Source organism: Aricia agestis, chromosome 4, assembly GCF_905147365.1.
Source record: "Aricia agestis chromosome 4, ilAriAges1.1, whole genome shotgun sequence".
NCBI lineage: Eukaryota > Metazoa > Arthropoda > Insecta > Lepidoptera > Lycaenidae > Aricia > Aricia agestis.
This window is the reverse complement of record NC_056409.1, coordinates 9,980-34,495: the sequence shown is the minus strand read 5'-3', so window position 1 is coordinate 34,495 and position 24,516 is coordinate 9,980. Positions and strand designations below refer to the sequence as shown.

Here is a 24,516-nt window from a genome sequence, read left to right as displayed (position 1 = left end):
TAGTTAAAACGATTATAAATATTTGTTAAAGACTGTTTGTTACCTAAATAAATAAATAAATATAAGGCCTTCGGAGAAAATGATATCTTTGGTACTTCTGTTTTCACTATTTAAACAAAAGTTATATAAAATTGTAAGCAGAAAAATATTATTAACAAGAGTTTAGCACTATGTTTGTAACTTTTAGATTATTATTATTTTGAATGTAGTATTCACTTGAAGATGGATGTACCATCGAGGAAGTTGATTCCTATGCAATTGACAGACCAACGTTATTTGGTCGAATATGTCAATTCAATGTTAATTGTGATCTGTCAGCTGGGTTTGACGTAACGCAACCAAATTACATAGGTCCCCGATTTGCATAGGAATCAACTTCTCTGATAGTACATTCTACACTTGTATTTAGAAATAAGTTATTAACGTGTATTACCTAGTTTAGTGAATCAATAAAAAAATATATTATTATTATTGCGTTAAATTACCTATACCATCGGTACAATGGGGCCGTTACAATGTATTATTACAATGATTATGATGTGTGCAGGCGGTGGGCATCACTGACGCCAGTCTCCGCACGGTCGGCGTGTTCTCATCGGACGCCGTGACGACGACGGCGGTGGAGGGGAGCGCGGTGGCGGAGGGGGCGGAGGCGAAGGGGGCGGAGGCGGCGCGGCGCTACGAGCGCGGCGTGGTGTTCTACCTGCGCGGGGAGCGCGTGGTGGGGGTGCTGCTGTGGAATCTGTTCAACCGCATACAGCTCGCTAGACAGGTGATCGCAGCGTTCTTCTCTATTACAGTAAAGGGCCGAAAACTAAATTAACCCATCGATCGTGGAATAACGAGACACAATAGCTTATCTATTGTTATCGGGAAATAAAAAACTTAAGAGGTGTCAAGGGACACCCGGATGGAACGAAGTTCCTTTCGATTAATTAGTGAAGGAATTGTAATTTTTTACTGTACACTGCACTCTCATGAAGGACCTCCTTCATGAGAGTACGGTGTACACCGTTGTGTTTTTGCGAACTGCCGCTAGATGTCACTATCCGTTACCTGACTGCTCCCAGCTTTCACGGTCACGTGGTCTCGCTGCAAATTACTTAGGCCCGTATTTTTAGTCAGTACTTAAGGAGCGGCTCGGCCTCAAGGCGCGGATCGCTTCTGTGATTGGTCCAAATTTTGACAGCCAACCAATCACAGAGCCTGAAACGTTCCTTGAGGTCGAGGCGCTTCTTAAGTATTGACCAAGAATACGTTAATAAGTTAGACAAGCCGCCATCTTGCTCATTGTTGCATCGTTTTTCAAATGGAGCAGCTGCTATAGACTCAAATTTTCAAGTTTAAGCATTCTCCTTTGTTTTTATTATAAAGTTTTGTTTTATTTTAAGACGCGTGTTTTAAAAAAAACGTCGCTATTCCGTTACATTTAGTTTAAAATAAAATTTAATCATAATCCGTGTTCGTCGGGTACCTACGCGTAAATCACGCGAACCGTAATCGCGACGAAAATTCGGGAAATTCGTCGTCATCGTCATCGGAGGATGGAGCCACCCCGAAATAACGCGCCCGCCGTGATAGCAGCGATCTTTTGGATCGAAGGTTTGTTGGCGCAAAACTTAGTGAGTTACTTTTTACCAGGAAAGATCCAGGCTGTGAATCTAAACAAGAATGCGCAGGTATCTGATTTGACGATTGCAAGTATTTAACAAAGGAATCTATCACTAATTTAAACAAAGGCGTTTCTATTGAGCAACGTTTATGTCCACCGCCATCTTCGAACCAGAAAGGTGACACTGAACATTTTTTACGTGCTCCGCCATTTTGAGCCAGCAAGGTGATATTGCAAATTAAGAGCATACTGCCAAAACGCTAGCCCCGCCTACACACACCGCTATCCTCCAATCGTGATATTATAATGATTCCATGAATCGTGTCTCCGAGCTTTGTGTTTTGCGCTGCAGCTAATAGTGAACAATATCGCGTAACAACGGTTCCCGCATTATAGCACGAAAGTAAAGGTTTTGGGACAAAGGACTGTTTTATAGACCGCATTATAGCACGAAAGTAAAGGTTTTGGGACAAAGGACAAAGGAAGGGACAAAAAACAGTTTTTTGATGATTACTTAAAAACTAAATACAATACTAATATTTCCTTTTACCATTATTTTATAATGTGTGTATTTGTAGTAGTACAAGTTATTTAATGATATTTGTTGAAAAGCCCAGAAAGATTCATAATTTCGAAAAATATAACTATCGAGTCAAAATAAGTGAATCTTGTTTTCATTTTTCAGAATATCAGATAAATTATACAATGATTAAATAAATAAATCGTAGGGTTCTAAACAGACATTATAATAATATAGGTAGGGGAAAAGTCTTTTAGCCTTTTAAACTAGTAAACGAATGATTCTGGTTGGAAAAGTCGAAAGCAGAAATTATGACAACGGAACTTTGTTTGGACTAGTTAGGATAATGAAATTCATTGACTAGTTTTTTAAAATAAATTGCTCGGTTTTTCAAGTCCGGTATCTTATACTTGATATAATATACTTGTTTCCATCTCGGTGCTACGATTAAAAATATTCCTCAGCATTTGTTGAGATGTTGAAGAACTTTCGGTATCAGGAAAAGCGGTGGGAACACCCAGCCAAAACAAATGACGGCTGTTGGCGAATCCGGAAGAATGCCGAAATTGAAGAACAGTTGGCCCAACCCAATATAATCGGAGAAACAAAGGCTCACCGACTCCGTTGGCTGGGCCACGTGGAAAGAATGGGAGAGGATCGCGGGGTAAAAAGAGCGTATAAGGGCCGTCCAACAGGCCGTCGTCCTGTTGGACGCCCCAGGTATCGCTGGAGATATGATGTTGAGGCAGACCTGCGTGACCTTCAAGTCAGTAACTAGCAGGAGGTAACGCAGGACAGGGCTCAATGGCGGAAGCTCATTTCGGAGGCCAAGATCCACTTTGGGTCGCTGAGCCAGCGGAGTTAGTTAGTTAAGCTATGTCGGAGGCATCCGTCACTATGAATGCCGTTGGAGAAGGCATGTGAATATCGGATCTCGGTGGTCTTTCCACCACTTGACATTTTCCAAAGCTTCTGTGGTGACTGGTCGGAGGATGGTCGGCTTCCCGTGTAGTCGGCTGATACATAGGCCTTGTAAATGACGGTAATTCAACCTGCCGCATGGGATAACGTAGCTTGCAAAGTTCATCATTCCTACTATACTCTGAAGAGAAGCAGTCTGTTTGGTCAAGACGGTTGTGAGCCGATCTTTCAGCTATATTAGCTTCTTTACTGGAAGAGATTTTTGATTTGTTGCAGTGTTCCAACAGATTGTAAGATCCTCCATGGTTTGACTTGTCTGTAAAATTGACTTTTCCGTGTTTATTGCCCAACCTAGGTATTTGAGTAGGTTTACAGTGATCTCGGTGTGACCGATCAACTCTGTGATATCCTGATTTGCTAGTAAAAAATCGTCCAGGTAGACAACTACCCGTATTCCGCGCTCTCGTAACTTTTGTGCAATCGAATTGCTTAGGGATGCAAAAGTTTTTGGTGCCGAACTGAACCCGAAGGGCAGGCAGTTCATTTGCATGAGCTGGTTTCTGTACACAAGGCGTAGATAAACTCTATGAGATTTTGCTACCGGAAGGTGGAAATAAGCTTGCGAGTTGCGACATGTCGTCGCCTTAATTCTAATAAAGCGTATCTCAAAAATGACAATTGTTCAGGAAGGTCTTAAAACTGTTTTTATTGTTTTAACTCTTAGACAACAATATAAAGTGATGTTCGAAACTAAGTAAGTATCAAAATACTAGTATAATCTTATTTTTAACTTGTAATACAATTTGCTTGACCAAGAAGCTCTATATCTTAGTTACGCTGTATTAGCATAATGAATGTACTGAGATAATGTATATTAACAAAAAAAAAAAGAAAGTAAAAAACCTTTATTTTTCAATAATTAAGATAGTTTAGTACTCAGATATATTTTAATAATTAACAATAACATTCATTAAAAATTAAGAATCATCGAACAGTATCAAACAAAAATAAACTTCTATCAAATCAACTAAAAATCACATTAAAATAAAATTCTTAGTTTCTAAATAAAAAAATACCAACTTTAACTCGCACTTATTATCTATTAATAACCCCTCATATAATAATATTATATAACTTAATCTTTAATCAGTCGTTGCCTTAGGCAAACTGTCGTAAAAATAATGACAGTCTGTTGGCAAAATGTGTTTCAGATCTTGGAGGTCTTTCCATTTTCTTGGCTTCAGTGGTATTCTTCCTGTGTACATTGGATTAATGGTGCAGGTACCACTGTTTTGATCTGATGGGCAACTCCTGTAATTCATCTGTAAAATTTAGTTTAAATTTAATTTTCCCATCTGGGGCATATTGCAACTGCCGGATGTCGGTAACAGTAGGATCTCCCGCTTTTCTTCCAGGTCGAATGGAGGTATATCGTTGCAGCACTGAAAAATCTTTGAAAAAGTCATGGGAAAGGTATTTTGCGTCATATTTAGGAGTTTTCTTCTTTGCATCTTTAGTTAGCTTAACATAGTCATGAGGTAGATGAATGTCGTTTTTTTTTAGTTTTATCTCAATAACGGAATGTACTGAGTCACACTCCATTTGGGTATGGCCTTTCTCCAAATATTTTTGTGTTATTAACATGTTTTCTTTTATAGCCAAGTCCAGAAGAGTATTGCCATGATTGAGTTTCGATTCTGTGCTGTACATCCATCACTGAAAATAACTAGTGGAATAGTTTAGGAACTTTCTCTTGTATGTAGTCTACTAGACAAGAAGCGAAGTTGGATGCTTGTAGCTCGCCTTCGCATTCATGCCACCAATAACAGGTTACTTCATGAGTTGCCAAATTGTAAACTGTAAAATTATGGCAACAAAGTTTTGTCTTATAATCAGTGATCGGAGTAGGTAGATTGAAATGAGGTCAACGATCCTAATCGTACATCATAATATGGACATTCCCTCGAAATCCCGTTTTTTGTTAATATTTTAAACCGAAATTTAAATTAGAAGCTGTACAATTTTTAAAAATAAGACTTTTAATTATGTCAATTTCATCCATTATTCATTAAAATGATAGTAAACTAGAATCTAGTTTACCATAAATTTAATTACCAAAATACTAGATGCCCGCAACTCTGTTGCGCCAAAACTCATTTATCGCGCGGGAACCGTATAGTTTCCTGGGACAAAAAGTATCCTATGTCCTTTCTCGGGACTCAAAGTATCTCCATACCAAATTTCAGCAAAATCCGTTCAGCGGTTTGGGCGTGAAGAGGTTACAGACATACAGACACACTTTCGCATTTATAATATTAAGTATAGTATGGAATTAGTATGGATACCAACATAAACCATCTTTGATTGAGTCCAGGAATACCGGAATGACTTTCCGGAATAATGACTTATCCACATTTCCTTTTTATGAACATTTATGATACAAGTAGCAAAAATCAATCTACCTACTCCGATCACTGCTTATAATAGACTGCGCTAGCTTGAACTTTGGGGCAAACCTTCACGCTCTGCAAATCTACAGTAAGTACCGTAATTTTTCCATCAATAGCCAATAGTTTATCAGATTCTTTTTCTAGTCTTGCAGCCTTTTTCTTCTTAATATGTTTTTCGTAAACCTCTTCTGTCACGTTTTTGGTTTCATAACCACAGCAAACATCACACCTATCCTTCTTTGGCTTGGTAATACTCAAGTTCAGTTCATCAAACTTGTTAAAAAAAAAACAAGCTGAAATTGGCTTCACCTTATCGCTTGCGCATTTTTCTTTGTAAATACTGTATACATGGCTTTTGCTTTCGAATACTGGTTCAAGATACAGTTTTGTTGAGGTAGATCTACAGTAATGTGAGGGTAATTTAGGTATATTTTCAAAAAACTTTTGCAGATGTTCAGCTTGACTGATTCCACTGGAGGTTGGTGTTTCTGTAGATTTTTTTTTGCCTCTTTTGCTTTTTTGCTTTGTAGTCTCAGTTAATGAAATACCCAATTTTGCTTCTGAAATCCAGGTAAGAACCATGCGCTCTTTGATTCCTAAAGTATTCAGAAACATTTTTTTGCAGACTTGGTTTGCTTCCTCATTGAGCTTGAGGTAGTACACATAGCTTTGTTGTCTTTTATGTGAATCAACTGTCTTTTGTTTGATTGGGATCTTGTCAATCATTGAAGTAACAAAACTTTTCTTCCCTGACCAATCTAGCTCCTTCCAAAAGTTGTCAAAAATACATTGTCTATCATGCTCTCCAAACTTTGAGCAAAACCGCTTGTCGCTATTTTTACAGAACTTAGAATCACATGTTGGTCTCATCAGCCTTTTACTTCTTTGTATACCTGTCGTAACATTTTTTCCCTTTCTTGAATATCCTGCATAACTTTCTCCCCGCATTCTCTTCTCTTTCGTTATATTTCTTTGCCATTTTTTACAATCAGCATGTTTTCTGCGTTTAGGCTTGTTCTTTGGTTCTTCATTGTCAATTATTTCAGGTCCAGATTCCACAACCATTGTTTCTGTCTCTATAATTGGTTCAGTAGTGGTGGCATCCAATTCTACAACTCCAATTGTTGGACTATTATTGGTAACAAAATGCGCGATTGCCAATTCACTGACACCTTCCGAAGCTTCGCATATTTTAATAGTAGCATTAGATTCAGAGATACTTTCATTAATCTCTGTAACAAAAACGGTGTCTTCTAATTCAATTTCAGGACCATTTTCAGTTGAAACATTTAGTTCGACGCTCGCTTATCAACTTCTAAAGGTGCTTCTTTTTGGGACTTAATAGCAAGATCAGATTCGGCTGCTATATTAATTGCATGAAGGAAATCGTTGTCTGGTTTGTATATTAATATGTTTTCTAAAATTTTTACCCGGCTCTGATGTTTTATCTTGGAATTCGTTACTTTTATACCATTCTCTGCTAATAATTTAAGTATTTCCTGGTCCTCATCATCTGAATCCATTTTGATAATATCTGAAAAAAAAAATACAAACACCTACATGTAAATAGGTCGTATATCAAAGGCAGACTATAAAATTAAAATCGAATAGGCAGTATCTCAAAAGTAACTTTAAAAGTCTTAATTATTCTACTATCAGTGGTTTTTTCACAAATAATATTTATTTAAAACATTAAATAAATGTCAAATAACAAAATATAAACAATTTCATACCTTAACAGCTTATAGAAACAATCACACAACACATAAATCGCGGAGCAACCTTTGCGATGTCAACAAACTATGGCAACTCAATGAGTTAATGCATATTCGCAGAAAGATCGAGTGACTCAAGATGTGTCATATTACGTCGAGTCTTTTATCTCACTCTTTTTCATACAAACTTTGCAAATGAAAGAAAGAGAAAGATGCCCTTTTCCCGCGTTTATCCAAAGCACACAAAATGTCGGTTACGTTCAAAATTGAGATACTACTTATTACAATTAAGGCGACGATGTCTATTTTTGTCATCCAGTCGCGGGATTGTAGAAAATTCGGAATCTTGAAGACATTTATGAGTCTGAAGGTTGAGTTGTCCACGAATCTGTTTAGAGCTTTCAAATTGAAGATAGGTCGAAGCTTTCCGTCGGCTTTGGGTATCACAAACATAGGGGAGATGAAACTCGGCCCTAACGGGACCACAGTTAATACTCTTTCCGTCAGCATCTTGTGAATTATTTGGTCCATTTCCCGAGAAGGAGGGGTAGAGTGAAATCGCTTAGAGTCGGTAACTGGAGCGGCGGTTTCCGAACAAACGGAATCCGGTAGCCGGAGATTATGGACAAGATGTATTTTGGTGCGTCCATTTTCTGCCATCGGTCGTAAAGGTTTATTAGCTGACCAGCACGAAACCGATCCGGATAGTCAATATCTTTTAAGATTTAAGATCTCTCCTATCCCGGTGGGATGAGGGAGAATGATTTCGATGATAGGTATTTGTCTTTCGGGCGTTAGACTGTTTGCCTCCACGAAATGACTTATTGCTATTGTGAGAATTAGCCTGGTTTGGTCTATCATATAATCCCACCTGTTTATAAGCTTTATGGCTAGGGAGTTGCCTCCGCTGAACCATTGAATTATTTGGATCGGCCTGCGGTGCAGAAGCGCGATCTCGATTAAATTTTCCACGTGGCCAGAATACCTTATTTACAACTCCAGCTTTATCTATTGCAGAAGTAAATTTTTCAGAGTCAAATAAATTGTGACACGACGGAGAGATCTTTCTAAAAATACTTTTAGTAAATAGAAAATTAAAATACTTTTAGTAACGGCGTCCTTAACCGAGGACAAAACGCTTTCTCTTCTTTGCTGTACACATTCAGCTCTATGTCCGCAAACCATTTGCAAAACATCGCTTAAAATTTTGGCATAGTCACCGTTAGCAAAAATCTTGGAAATTTGTTCACTTATAGAATCAGCATTTAAATCGTTCGATTCTCTAATGAAAGTCAAAAAAAAGCGAAGCTCCGATTGTAATGTTTCTTTTTGTTTCATGAGAGCAAACGTTATTGACGCAAATGCTCTTTCAGTATTAGCCAACGATCGTATGCATAGTAGCATATGCTTTCCGTTCTTAAAACAACGCCGAAACTCCCAAACTTGTATCTATAAAGAATCAGGAGTTCTCTCAGCACCTTCCGAACCACGGTATACCAGGTATACCTCGGTGCAAAATCTTATTTGTTGGTAGCATATGCTTGGAATACTTTTCACGAAACCGAAGTCACCACATGTTTCCCTATAAATTTTGAGGAGTTCCCTCGATTACTTATGGATCCTTCATCAGATCACCACTTTTGTGAATATAATACCAAATTGGGATGATACCCTATATACCAAAAGAAAAATTTTGAAAATCGGTTAACAAACGGCGGAGTAATCGTTGAACATAAGAAAACGAACATAACACCTCCCCCATTTTGAAAGTCGGTTAAAATTGTAGCCTACGTGTTATTCTGATGTATAAGCTATATTATTGTAAAGTTTCATTAAAATCCGTTCAGTAGTTTTTGCGTGAAAGAGTAACAAACATCCATACATCCACACATCTAAACATTCATACATCCAAACAAACTTTCGCCTTTATAATATTAGTAGGATACTATTGAAACTTGGTAAGTAGATGTAATGTGTGAACCGCATTAAGATTTTGATACAAAATTGCAAAAAATATTAAAAATTTTAGGGGTCCCCATTGGTACAACTAAAAAAAAAAACTTTTTTTTCATCTAATCTATGCGTGTGGGGTGTCTATGGATAGGTCTTAAAAATCATAATATCATTTTTTTCTAACCTGAAAAATTGGTTTGAACTTGATCTAGCAGGTAGTTTTTTATACGTCAATATAAATGGTAAATGGTAAACCTTAACTTTTCTTTCATTAAATCAACTGAAATATAAAAATAAATCAAAAAACTTTTAATTTCATAGAAATAAACCTTATAGCTGCTGCGAAACCCTTCATGGGCGAGTCCAACTCACACTTGGCCGGTTTTTACTATTTCGGTAAGGAAGGGGAAAATTTGTTTCTTTTTAAAGCTTTTATTTAACTTGCTCTGTATGTATGTAAGTATGTATGTTACGGTGGAATTTTGGAACTCAATTTTAAGGTAGATATTTCATTATCTTTTTTTATCGTATTTGGTGACGCGGACGAAGTCACGGGCAACAGCTAGTGTTACATAAAATATAATTATCGAGTCACAAAATATCCCAAAGCGAACATTATCATTCCTCTGTTTCATGTCTGTTTCGAAAATCGATTAATTAGAATCGAGAATATGTACAACACTATTTGCTTCATTTGACAGAAAAATGAGAATATTGACCGTACCTCGAAACTAAGCGATGAGTGAAAGTATCGATTGTTTTATTTCCATTGCGCGCTCAATAGGGGACAAACAGAACTGGCTCTATAATTTTCTAACTAAAGCGGCAATGTATTATGAATCATGCGGTACACACGCAGTTACGTAGATTTCATGGTAAAAACTACAACCACCAACGATTAACATTAAATAATTGATTTCAAAATAAAGGACACATGATATAATAATAAAATTACTTACCGGTGAAAAGAAACGTATCCACTATTTAGACCAACGTTTCTAGTCGAATTTCCACAGCCCAATACGGCACAATTAGACATTTTTAGAATTCCGATTGACGTCCGATTCCGGTAACGGTGGAGCGCAGACTAAAGAACAGACTTTCGAAGTTTTGACATTGTACAATGTTTGAGGTGATGGCACGCGAAGTACATACACAATTTGGCAATTCTAACTATATCCATTTCTGTGATCGATATCTATAATAATTGTATTGTAATCTCCGATAACCGATTTTTATTATCAAATACATATTATGCTCTTAAAATAATTGACAGGTTTCCGTCGGACGAAGTAAGACTGGAATTATGGTTGAAAAAAATTGAAAAGCCTGGTTGGCGTCCGAAAATTGCTACTACCGCTTGTTATTTGATGTGTACAAACGTTCTCTGTGAAAATACAAGGCGCAAAACTACCATTTGATCGTGATTATGTTTGGAAAAATGATATCAGCGTCTCTATACTATACTCTTTCTTGACAGACTGTAACTGTGTAATGGTAACTAATCCATAGTAATATTATAAATGCGAAAGTATCTCTGTCTGTCTGTCTGTCTGTCTCGGTTTCACGCCAAAACTACTGAACCGATTGCAATTAAATTTTGTACACAGTTATTCTTAGAGTCTGAGAAAGGACATAGGCTACATTTTGATGTGGGAAAATAAATTTCAAAAATCTTAAATATATTTTATACTAGCTGTCCCGGCAAACGTTGTTTTGCCATAAAATTATTTTCCCTATTTTTCTGCTTTTCTCTTGAAGGGTTTTCTGATTTTTTTTCTATAGACCTCACGGAGCCCGAGACCTTTCCAACGAATGCAAAACCGTCGAAAACGGTTCGTGCGTTCTGGAGTTATAGCGCCAGGAAGGAAAACCGAAGGAAAATGTCGTGATTCTAGTGTTTCGCCATAAAGCAGGGAGCACAATGGCTCTGGTGGCGGCAATCTTAGGTATTATTTTCGGTTAATAAAAAAAATTCGAAAATTAATGTCTAAAACAAACAAATATAACAGTACCTGAACTTTGTAGACATTTTACAAAAAATAAATACACTCCCGGGGGAGGCAACATGTGCGCAATAATCATCAAAACCTATTTTAAAAATGCTTCATAAAAATAAACATAATCAATAAGTAATAAAATAAGTCTTGTCTTCTAAATTACAAAATTATAAAAATTCCCGGTGACTCTGCTGGTAATTTTCGCCGGTAAATTTGTCATGACCTTCTTCGCCCTTTGACTCCTGCAAGATGACGTCTCGTACTTTATCGTCTAGTCTTGCCGGTTCAGCCTGCTTCTGACGTAGTGTGCGGTGTGGTGGTCCGGCCGACGTTCAAATGTTTCGTATCAGAAATTTCGGACAATGTGCGGCCGGGCTAAAGGTCTCAGCAACCAGGCCATAAGCACCAAGAAAAATAGTTGTTACACTATTTGACAGGATTGGACAACAACATGTAATAAACAAATCAGCATCTATTGAATTGATAAAGTATTCATTAATCATTACACATACTTATTGAGTTTTCATTGTTTTTAAGATGTATTCTGCTATTCGGGACGGAAACAAATCCAACAAATCAAAAACCATGGCAATCGGTCCAGCCGTTCTCGAGTTATAAGTGTTCTAACAAACACGACTTTCTTTTATATATATAGATGTATAATATTATAAAAAATCCAGGAATATATCGATGCAATGAACATTTTAGTTCTAATACGATTCAACAGATGGCGTTTTATTTTTTACTTCATTGTAACATAGAACTAATCATACTTATTAGTTATTATGTTTTTGTTTATAGTTTTTAATACGTTAGAATATTATGTTTAATAATATTATCACTTGGTATAATAATAATCAATCTATCTTATCTTATAGAACTCCTACTGCATTTCTAATATATGTGACAAGTTGACGACAGAAGGCGCTCTAAAATAAAGGAGTTCAAGTGTACTGCGTTGGCCTATATTCCATCCAGAAAATATATCAATGCAATCAACATTTTAATTCTAATATATGAAAACAGATGGCGTTTTATTTCTTACTTCATTTTACCATAGAACTAATCATACTTATTAGTTACTAGCTGTTGCCCGCGACTTCGTCCGCGTGGACTTCAGTTTATAAAGCGCGATGTCAACAAAATTGGTGTCAAAAGCTTTTATAAAAAAACCCTGGTACCCCTTAAATCAATACAGCTGTCCAGTGTGCACACAATAAGTATTTAATTTTTTATATTAAACTTTATATTTTATGCCAAATTTTAAAGCTTATTTAGCCCTCAATTACACAACTTCACCCATAAACTATTTATCATTGATAGGTTTAAGGTTACGTCACTGCACATATTAAGTACTGAGTTACAACAAAGTTTTCGTTAGAAGCTTATCTTCAGTTTTGTTTTTAGTTTTTCGTAGTGCTAACTGGTAAAAATAAATGGATTATAGATAGGTACTACTACTTCACGTTATCTACGTATGAAATCGTTGTTAATTTATTACGCCTATCTAAATAACGGAGAGGAAGTCTGTAATCTTTAATACAAATATGTAGAGTTTGTATTATTCAATTTAATATTTTTGTCCTAATGATCGACATTATCTGAATCTGGAAACATTTCATCTGGAAACATTAGTTCCAAATACTCCCTCTACTGCTATCAGCGCCAATATGGCGATATGATGGCGACTTTTAAACGTCATTTTTACGTCAAATTTAGTTCCTATCCCTAATAATGGGGGAGCTGATTCCGCTTCAAATAGGCACCGAAAAATAGCTGTCATTTCAAAGGGTATCAATGTTCTTTAGTATTATTATATTTACTAGTCTAAACAAAGTACCAAAGTCAAAATTTCTGTTTTCGACTTTTCCAAGCAGACTCCATTTTGGGCATTCATTTACTAGGCTAATATTCAAATACTTTCTTTTCTTTACTAAGCACGCAATAATCAGTCCAGCGTACTTGTATAATGGAGGTCAGTGGGTAAAGTTCACACTATTATAATTATAAATTTTTAAATAAAATATTCGACTAAATTATGTACACTTCCGGGTGTCAACAGTTGTCAGGACGGGAACAACGACGTCAATGAGTCAAGTCCGTGCGCAAGCAATCTTGCTGCTGCTGGTGGTGGTGGGGGGAGAGGCGGGTTCCAGAGGGGAGAATCGACGCGATTGGACGAAGTAACGTGCGAGAAAGGGACGGAACAATGGCATCTCTCTCCCATTTATATATTAGGCTTCAAATTTACGGTCAAGTTATTTAATTATTTATTACTAGTAGATCTCCTTTTAGACCAGCCAGAGCAACTATTTACTATTTACGCGATGATTGGGTAGAAAAATATCCAATTAACTAGATGTCCCACGCGGCTTCGCCCGCGTAAATTAGGAATTTTACAGAAACCGTACATTTTCCCATGAAAAATAGCTATACTCTCTTCACGTGGTCTACTCTATATATTATATGTACATATTATGTGCCAAATATTGCCATAAAAATTGCTCCAGTAGTTCGTGAGATAAACCCTTTCCAATATTTCCCCCGTTTTTCCCACATTTTCCTGAGTTTCTTCGGTCGTATTAGTCGTAGCGTGATAACAATATAGCCTATAGGCTCCGATTTTCCGATTTTGATCCGAGCCCATTTATCGAGTAGAGCTATAGCTCTACTCGATAAATGGGCTATGTAACACTGAAATTAGAAATAAGTTTTTAAATCGGATCTGTAGTTCCTGAGATAAGCGCGTTCAAGCAAACATACTCTTCAGGTTTATAATATTATAAGTATAGATTTTTTTAAATTATCGCTTGACAAACTCGAGTCTCGATCTAAAAGACTATGAAAAGTACCAATAACAGGCTCATAATCATGGGACGATGCATGATATAATATGGTAGTGATGATGATGATGATGAATGTAATTTGCATAGTAGCATATGCTTTCCGTTCTTAAAACAACGCCGAAACTCCCAAACTTGTATCTATAAAGAATCAGGAGTTCTCTCAGCACCTTCCGAACTACAATATACCAGGTATACGTCGGTGCAAAATCTTACTTGTTGGTAGCATATGCTTGGAATACTTTTCACGAAACAGAAGTCACCATATGTTTCCCTATAAATTTTGAGGAGTTCCCTCGATTACTTATGGATCCTTCATCAGATCACCACTTTTGTGAATATAATACCAAATTGGGATGATACCCTATATACCAAAAGAAAAATTTTGAAAATCGGTTAACAAACGGCGGAGTAATCGTTGAATATAAGAAAACGAACATAACACCTCCCCCATTTTGAAAGTCGGTTAAAACTGTAGCCTATGTGTTATTCTGATGTATAAGCTATATTATTATAAAGTTTCATTAAAATCCGTTCAGTAGTTTTTGCGTGAAAGTGTAACAAACATCCATACATCCACACATCCATACATCCACACATCCATACATCCACACGTCCAAACAAACTTTCGCCTTTATAATATTAGTAGGATATAATATTAGTAGGATTAGTAGGATTAGTAGGATTAGTAGGATAGTAGGATGAATAATGACACTTGACAATATTCTATCCAAATCTAATTGGGAACATGAGGCTACTTTTAGAAATTTTATTTAAAGGAAATAGATTCATCTGTAACTGATGATGATAAAAATGTGCCTCAGATATATTGTCACAATTTTTTTTGTGCAATAGGATTACAAGATTTGTTAGTATATTTTTCATTTTCAATAATAATTACATTAACTATGTAGTTGTGTGTCAACTTAGATATCTATATTCTTATATATAAAAATGGATTTCCAAATGTGTTAGTCGCGCTAAAACTCGAAAACGGCTGAACGGATTGGGCTAATTTTAGTCTTCAAATATTCGTAGAAGTCCAGGGAAGGTTTTAAAGTGATACGAAGTTCACCGGGACAGCTAGTATTATATAAAAATGGATTTTCAGTTGTGTTAGTAACGCTATAACTCGAAAACGGCTGAACGGATTGGACTGATTTTAGTCTTCAAATATTCGTAAAAGTTCAGGGAAGGTTTTAAAGTGATACGAAGTTCACCGGGACAGCTAGTTTTAAATATATTTTATTGGAAGGTAAAATACTATATTACGTACAAACCACACTGTTCAATGCGAACTAGAGAGACGAAACGAAAATAAGTGGCTTGCTTTCTATGATTAAAAATACTTCGCGTTAAGTTAGTGATTAAATTTTTAGGTTTGGAGCCCTAACACGAAGTCCCTTTTTTACAGAGGTCTTTTTGATTAATTATTTTGTGTTATAAAAGTTGACCAATCGTGTTATGCTATGGGTAATGGGCATTGGGCATGGGCATGCAATGGGCAAAGACAAAGATATGATGAATACTGACAATGAACTTTAATTTCTTAACCATAGTCATTGCTGAGACCGACCGATATCGCTACAGCAAAAAAGCTAGTGTCGTAGAGTAAAATTAAGGCGACGCCTTGATTTTACTCTACGACTCTAGCTTTTACGCCACAAGTGCCGGCAGTATGGGTTGCCACACACATGTCAGAAGAAAATGGTACCTATGTCATAAAGTGGCATTATATTAGGTTTTTTTTTAAATATAATACCTTATTTACAGAGTAGAATATGTTTGTTTCAGGTCGTATCACAGGGCAAATTTGATGACTTGTTCGAGGTTGCGAAGTTGTTTGCCCTTCATGAGGAAGAATAACATGTCAATGTGATCCAAAGCATTTACTTGTACTGTGTACATACTGTTGATTAAAATATGTAATATATTATTTTGCACTCGCTGTTTTTCTCTACTTAGACTCACCCCTTTTTATAATCCGGGCGTGACCAGCGTAGCTAGCACGGGGTTTCCCAGTCGATTCTTCGGAAGAAAGTAATGGCAGTTTCTTTCCCATGTCTACCTATCTTATTCCCGAGCATGGCCCCACCCATCGACTTGAGTTTCAGTGGACAAAGACAAGAAACTCTTTCCATAGCAACCATTAAAGTAATGGCAATTATTATTTTTTTAACATTTAGTTTCTTGGTTCTTTCTTTTTAATTATGGCACCTCGGCTATAAAACCATGGCCAGTGTCGAGTAAATGACGGCAAATTCAAAAAATCGACGTGTAGCAACCTTGTCTATAGCCGGAATTATAGTTTTGATCTACGAAATACGAATAATAAAAACTAAGGAACTTTATTATTCGTAGTTTGTAGATCAAAACTATAATTCCGGCTGTAGACAGGGTTGCTATACATCGATTTTTTGAATTTGCCGCCATTTATTCGACACTGGCCATGGTTTTATAGCCAAGTGCCATAATAAAAATAAAAACAGAATCAAGAAACTAAATGTTAAAAGCGGATCGTCATGCTTGACATATAGATTTTCAAAAGCGAAAGATATCGAGATACGAAAGAAACTTTTACTCCGATGTTTTTCCGGTAAAACTGTCAAAATTTAGTTTCTTTCGTTTGTCAACGTGCTTGTGCTAGCTATGCAGAACGGGATCGGAATGACATGGGAATGACAGTTTTGTTTGCCGATGAAGTAGCGTTAGCAAAAAAAAATTCTGAACATTAATTATTTATAGGTTTATACATAAGTTTTTTTTATGAAAAAGATTTCTTGGGTAATATTTCATCTCATCTCATCTTCATCGAAATATTTATCAATTCGCAGAATTATTTAGCGTGAATCGTGATTGACCATTCAAAATCTTACATCTTTTTACCCTATGGCGAAGCAAAAAGGAGGGTTATGATTTTGGCCTGTATGTATGTATGTATGGATGTTCAGATCACGGAGCTAATACAAAGAGGAGGTGTGGTAATCAGATTTCCATTGGAAACAACGCGTGACAATTTGCGGGGTGAGGGGGTGTCAAGCTCCGCCCACTTTTACAATATTTCATCTATCGGCTAAAAGCAAAACTACTAGCTTAGGTCGATGTTGATGTTACTACGTAGTTCAGCTATTTTACACTAGTTGTCAAAATTCTTGAATATTATGGGACGTACTCAGAACTTTAATAATGTATATTAATTATAATAAGATCAATCAATAAAATTAGGGTTAGCATTTTGACCGATTTTTCAATGTAAAATAAGGGGACAAACGAGTAAACGGGTCACCTGCTGGAAAGCAACTTTCGTCGCCCATGGGCACTCGCAACATCAGAATTCAGAAGAACTGCAGGTGCGTTGTCGGCCTTTTAAGAGCTAGGTAATAGGTTAGGGGAGAGTAGGAAAGGGAATAGAGCAGGTACTAGCAAACAAAACTGTCATTGCGATACTTGATAAAATAATAATAATTCTGAATACGGCCCTGGATATTTGTTACGTTTCAAATAGTTATCATAGATGACGATATATGGCGGTTTATTAGTGGTATAATAATAAACGCTATATGACTACGGTTTAAGCTATTAAATGTGTTTAAGACTAAGTGTATAACGGTTATCAGTATTCAAGTATGATTATTGCAATAAACTTATGAAAAATTATACGCATTTATGTATTTCAAGTAGATAGCCTGCTTGCGCCGCAGAAAATGGGAGATCAGGCCAAATATGATCTTATGGTAACCAAATTAGGACGTGAAGCTCTTCGTCAAGTGAGTGACATATTGATGTCGCCTCCAGAAAATAATAAGTGCGAAGTACTTAAGAATCGTTTGCTGGAAGTTTATGAAGAAAGTGCCCTCAAACAGTTTCAAATACTGGTCAGTGGCATGGAATTAGGCAGTCAAAAACTGTACGGGTCAACGCCCGTACAGCATGTGTTGCCTATTACCTACTATGCAACTTAGGTAATAATGCAACTCTGCATCTTTAATTATTACTTTTGAATAATGTAATAAAGTTTAGTTCACGACGATATCTCACCGAGCGCGTGACTCGATCTCATATCCCATTTTAGTTATAGTAATAGATCTATGCAATACAGGAATATCCTTTCTTGATCTCTTGTTTATCTATCCCAACCCCGAACATTGGTCCTTCGAGCGAAAAAGCGGGACCCTACGCGAGTGTATCCAGTTGACTATCCTGTGAGTGCACTTCGTGGTTTCGCGTACGAACTCAGTATCTTAGGAGAACAGTTTATCTCGTGATCTCGTGCAATCCCGGTACCTGGAAGGGTGCCACTGAACTCTGATCCCGTGTGACTCCGGTGTTCTGACGGTGCCATCATCTCGCGGTCCGGTGCTCCCGGATCCTCAGCGCGCTACCAGCTCACCGTGTATCCTGTAACCTCTGTGCCGCGGAAGGGCAATCGACGAGCTAGCGGTTTGCTGAACTCACAAGTAAGATCTTTCCTTTTTTATTATCCTGGCGAAGATGGAAGACATCTTAGCGACACAGCAGCAAATCATCGATGCAGTGGATTCACTGTACTCCAACTTTAAAAAGGATGGAGCAGATAGGAAAACCCCCGACTATCTTCGTCGGCGGTTAGATAACTTAGAGCAATACTTTACAGAGTTTCATAATAATCATATGAATTTGCTGTCTTTCGGTGATCAATCTCATGCGTATTTTACGTCTAATCAGTACGATCAATTAAAAATTAAATATAATAAAATAAAAGCGACTATTCAAAACTACAATCCTAAAATTGATAGGCCGCAAACCCCGGTTTTAAAACCACCTGCGTTTCATACCACGCCTTCAATTGCTCCTGCAGGCTTTTCATCCTCAAATCCACCTCAGAAGGTCAGCTCCGACGCGAGCAATGTAGAAGACTTACTGAGGAAGCAAGCTACTAATTTTAGAGCCTTTTCACGAGAAGCGCAAGCTATCGATCTCAATCTTATCACGGAAAAATGGGAGTTTGAGGATATCTTAGTAAACCTCAAAAACCGTTGGTCTGCCATTGATTCCTTGCACTGGGAGCTGGACAATGAGCTCAACGGCTCAAACACCCAATATGAAGAACAGTTTACATCCTACGAAAAATATTATAAAAATCTCAAAAGAGATATTAATCAAAAAATGTGGTCCGTGGCGCATATAGAAAAATCTACCCCGAAGATGGAAATCCCAACTTTTGCAGGAAACTACACTGAATGGGTCTCCTTTAAGGATCTCTTCACGGAGACTATTCACAACAATCCTTCGCTTTCCTGCGCCCAGAAGATGCAGTTCCTGAAGAGCAAGGTGAAAGGCGAGCCTGAAAAGCTGATTCAGCATCTCCAAATCAGTTCCAGTAATTATCCCGTATGCTGGAATATCCTCACGCATCGCTACGATAATAAGCGACGTATTTTTACATCTCATCTCAAGAACATCCTAAATATCCCTGTGAGCCAGCATAGGTCTATCTATCATCTCAAGCGCATCCACGATACGACTAACGAGAGCGTGAATGCCATAAAAAATCTCGGGATCGACGTCTCTACGTGGGATCCTTTCCTAGTGTGTATTTTAGCGGAAAAATTAGATCCTGAAACCAATGAAGATTATATCGATTCCCTAAAATCGCCTAGAGAATTGCCTGTACTGGAACAATTCCTACAATTTATAGAAAATAAATTCATGTCCTTAGAAACCTCAAGGAAGAAACAAGAAAGTTCCAGTCAAGGACCCTCATCTCGATCTTATCCTTCTACTCAACAATTTCCAACGTCATCTAAAGGTCATATAAATGACCAAAAATCTTATAATAAATATTTTAACCCTAACTTAAAACTTAATTATAGTAATAATTATTCTACAAATAAAATTAATCTTATGCAATCGTCGAATTCTGAAAATCATAGCCGCAAGACGTGTAATTTTTGCTTTTCGTCAAGTCATCGCATTCATAATTGTCCGGAGTTATTAAAAATTCAACCTTCTGAACGCAAAAATGCTATTAATAATTTGAACCTTTGTGTCAATTGTTTACATAATCATGGAACTAGAAAATGCCTTTCCGAGTTAAAATGTAGAGAATGCAATAAGGCGCATAATACCATACTTCACGAATCATACAACTCAGCGAATACTACGCCGGACGCCGGATCGGGTTCGGGGCCAAAGTATACAGCCACGATTACGAAATTGCCTGATCAAGACTTGAAGTCATCGGACAATAACCCTGCAGAAATATTACTTGCCACAGCAATTATTAAAGTACAAGCAGCTGATGGATCTTATCATAAAATGAGAGTCCTTTTGGATCAAGGATCCCAAACCTCAATCATTACCGAAAGGGCTGCTCAGATCTTAAAATTACCCCGTAAAAAATGCAGCGGCTATATTTCAGGAGTCGGGAACATTGAGAATATTTGTAAAGGCGTGATCTCTATTAAGTGCATGTCACTTATAAATGATTTTACCTTTGAAACCGACGTGTTTATTATGAAGCGCTTGGTAACCAACTTGCCGAGTTCTACTTTTACTAAGCCCGACTGGTCAACCCTTAATCAAATAACCCTAGCTGATCCTGAATTTTATAAAAGTCGGCCGGTCGATATCCTATTTGGCGCTGATGTCTACTCTCTTATCCTATTAGATGGCATCTGCCGACCCCAAGGTAACCTACCTATGGCTCAGCAAACTCAGCTGGGCTGGATCTTAAGCGGTAGCTGCAAAAGTTCCCAAACCTTTCAATGCAACCTCATCCTAAATAATATCTCCGAGATCCAGCAGTTTTGGGAAATCGAGGATATTCAAGACCCTTCATCGATATCTGAAGAAGACCAAAAATGCATCGACCTTTTCAAATCTACAACCTCAAGGCGCGAGGATGGCAGCTACGTAGTAAAATTACCCTTAAAAGATAATTTCCAGGAAAACTTAGGTGAATCGAAAACAAAGGCTATAGCGCAATTCTTTCAAATTGAAAATAAATTAATTAGAAAACCTGACCTAGCACATGATTACAAATTGTTTATGTCTGAGTATATTGAACTCGGACATATGACCCCCGTCGCGGCTAACGCTGACATAACTCCAGGTTGTTACCTATCACACCATTGTGTACTTCGTGATGAATCAGTAAGCACAAAACTTAGAGTAGTTTTTAATGCATCAGCAGCTACAACATCTGGACTAAGCCTCAATGATCTCATGCACAGAGGGCCGAATCTCCAACAAGATCTCCTTAGCCTTATACTAAAATGGCGGCAATTTAAATATGCTTTAACCAGCGATGTTGAAAAAATGTTTCGTAATATATGGCTACATCCTGACCATCAGAACCTTCAGAAAATCATATGGCGAAGTCATCGATCTCAACCTCTACAGGAATACCAACTAGCGACTGTAACCTACGGGACTAAGGCGGCACCTTTTCTCGCTATGATGACCCTTAAGCAGCTCGCTTCGGATGAACGGCCTAATTACCCTAACAGCTGTGCCCCGGATATTTTAGAAAACTCATTTTATATGGATGACCTTATGTATGGGGCACATTCTGCTGAGTCTGCAAGAAAAATTAAAGAAGAAATGACCACTCTTCTCAAGGCTGGTGGTTTTAACTTAAGAAAATGGCGTTCAAACTTACTTGAACTGTCCGATATCCCTATTGATCTGCAAAAAGAAGAATTTTATTTCAAGCAGCCTGAATCTACGAAAGCTTTGGGCCTTCGGTGGAATCCCAAAAGTGATATTTTTATTTTTCATCCAATAGAGATAAGAACCGACGACGCCCCAACCAAACGACAACTGCTTTCGGAAATCTCAAAAATCTTCGATCCCTTAGGCTGGCTATCTCCGGTCACTATAAAGCTCAAAATCCTATTCCAAGAAACATGGAAAACCGAGCTGACTTGGGACCAAACCGTTCCACGAAATATTGCCCTAGAATGGAACAACATCAAGGCGGATTTACCCCATATATCTCAATTTAAGATACCCCGCTGGATTCGAACTCAAGAGTCGGATGTCATCGAACTTCACGGTTTTTGCGACGCCAGCACAAAAGCCTACGCATGCGTTGTATATTGCAGGATCCTAAGAAACGATATAGCGCAAATATCCTTAGTTGCGGGAAAATCAAGAGTTGTACCTCTGAAAAAATCTCAATCAATCCCACGATTAGAACTCTGCGGAGCTCTCTTACTGACTAAGCTTATGGAAAAAAATATATCTTCATTATCAAGCTATCAGGTTCAAGTTTATGGCTGGGTAGATTCTATGGCAGTGCTTGGATGGCTAAAAGGCGATCCCGAAAAATGGAAACCCTTTGTAGCGACAAGGGTGAGAAAAATATGTGACGTAATCCCTAGAGATAACTGGCGATACGTCAAATCTAAAGAAAATGCTGCTGACTGCGCAAGCCGCAGTTTATCAGCAGCCCAATTAGCTGAACATTCTCTTTGGTGGAAAGGACCCAGCTGGCTACCTTCCTTCGATCCCGAAAATTATCCTGTCGATGTATCCTATGACACGACGGAAGATCTCAGGAAAAAGAAGTTAGTAAACATCGCCACTACAAACTTCAATACCTCTATAATTAAACAATTATTAAATAAAATTAGTAAACTGAGAACTGTAATACGAGTTATAGCCTACGTTAACAAATTCATTGACATATATTTACACCGAAATAATAACGTGACTTACCTTACATTGCAAGATCTCAAACGCGCAACAAATATGTTAATAAAACAAGTGCAACAGGAGTACTTTTTTAAAGAAATCTCACATCTCCAGAACGGCGAATCTCTAAATAATAAAAGCCAGATCTTAAATCTTAATCCTATTTTAGACGCCGACGGAATATTACGTGTCGGTGGACGGCTGAAACATTCGCATTTGAGTCCCGATATTAAACATCCCATCATCATCCCAAATCAGTCAAAACTGGCAGATCTCATTATAGACGAATCTCACAAGCTTGTCTTCCACGGCGGAGTTAAGATGACGGCGGGATTTATTAGGCAAAAATATTGGATACTCGGCGGCAACAGAGCTACCAAGAAGCGGCTAAGAATGTGCGTCAAGTGTCGTAAAAACGAACCCATACTGAAAAATCAGCTGATGGGAGACTTACCCCCATCCCGAATAATTCCCAGTCGACCTTTCTACCATACAGGATTAGACTATACTGGACATATTTTAGTAAAAGCTAATAAGGGTCGTGGCATAAAAACAACCAAAGGATATGTCGCAGTATTTGTCTGTATGGTAACTAAGGCCATACACCTGGAGTTAGTGTCCGACCTTACTGCGTCAGCGTTTATTGCAGCGCTCAGACGTATGTCGGCAAGAAAGGGTCTTCCTGGTCACCTCTACAGTGATCAAGGAACGAACTTTATAGGAGCTAATAAAATCCTTAGACAAGAGTACTCCGAAATCTCCAGAATCTTATCAAGCCAGGACAACCTCGCCGCTATCTCTGAGATGAACATCGAGTGGCATTTCAACGCCCCATCCTGGCCATCTGCAGGCGGGCTGTGGGAAGCCGCTGTAAAGAGCTTAAAACATCATTTAAAGAGGGTCGTCGGAGAGCAGAAATTGACATACGAAGAGTACAGTACACTATTATCCCAACTTGAAGCCTGTTTAAACTCGCGACCACTCTGCCCCTTATCAGAAGATCCTGAGGACATAAATTTTCTAACCCCGGCTCACTTTTTGGCAAGCGGGCCCAATTTGACCTTATATGATACGGAAAGTGATCTCAGAACTCGTTGGTACTTAGTACAAAAAATCTACAATGATATTTGGACTCAGTGGAAAAATGAATATCTCACACAGCTATCGACTAGAGCAAGATGGAGAAAACCTCAAAAGAATCTTAACCTCAATGATATCGTCATCATAAAAGATGAAAATCTCCCTCCCGGAAAATGGGCTCTAGGTCGAGTAGTAGAGATTCATCCCGGAACAGACGGCCTAGTCAGAGTCGTCACCCTAAAAACTAAGAACGGTTTATTAAAACGACCCATTGTCAAGCTCGCGTTATTGCCAGTGAATGAAACCTCCAATCCTTCCCCGGATAAGGAACAAGAGAAAAACTCAAATTAAACGAAGTCCAATCGTATCTCATATTCTAAAATCTCAGAATTGGCACTTAAAAAATATATTAATATTAATTACCTCGAAACAATAATTTGTTTAGAAATAAAACATATAAGACACCGTGCGAAGATATCACATTGCAACTCGGGCACGAGTTCGAAGAATTAAAACATTATAATAATATTATTACGATGAATGAATCATTTGTAATTGGAAACGCACAGAAGCGCCGGCGCCGAGGCTTAATAGATGAAGTTATAGGCTAAGTTGTATATATTATATTTCTTTTAGATACTGATTTACCCGCTGAGATTGATCCCAATAATAACTCAAAATCTTAAGACAGTTCGACTCTGTTGAGAAAAGTGTTGATGCTCTAAAGACGAATGATCCGTATT

At 37.7% G+C, this 24,516-nt stretch overlaps 2 protein-coding genes across 3 annotated transcripts in view; both read left to right on the top strand.

Moving 5' to 3' along the window:
• LOC121725913 (apoptosis-inducing factor 1, mitochondrial) overlaps nucleotides 1–15,956 on the top strand; it is a 48,688-nt gene extending 32,732 nt beyond the window's left edge. For both annotated transcript variants that reach the window (XM_042113089.1, XM_042113088.1), the window contains 2 exons: nucleotides 548–772; nucleotides 15,809–15,956. In XM_042113089.1, the coding sequence (XP_041969023.1) occupies nucleotides 548–772; nucleotides 15,809–15,880 (297 nt within the window). In that variant the 3' untranslated portion in view covers nucleotides 15,881–15,956. The remainder of the gene's footprint in view (nucleotides 1–547; nucleotides 773–15,808) is intronic.
• Nucleotides 15,410–24,124, top strand: LOC121726028. The gene is made up of 2 exons (XM_042113242.1): nucleotides 15,410–15,413; nucleotides 22,262–24,124. The coding sequence occupies exon 2, from the start codon at nucleotides 22,289–22,291 to the stop codon at nucleotides 24,122–24,124; it is 1,836 nt and encodes a 611-aa protein (XP_041969176.1). The 5' UTR covers nucleotides 15,410–15,413; nucleotides 22,262–22,288.
• Nucleotides 24,125–24,516: the final 392 nt, after the last annotated feature.

Coding starts and splice junctions, on each gene's coding strand:
- LOC121726028 (XM_042113242.1), top strand. CDS start 22,289: ATGGCAGTGCTTGGATGGCTAAAAGGCGATCCCGAAAAATGGAAACCC.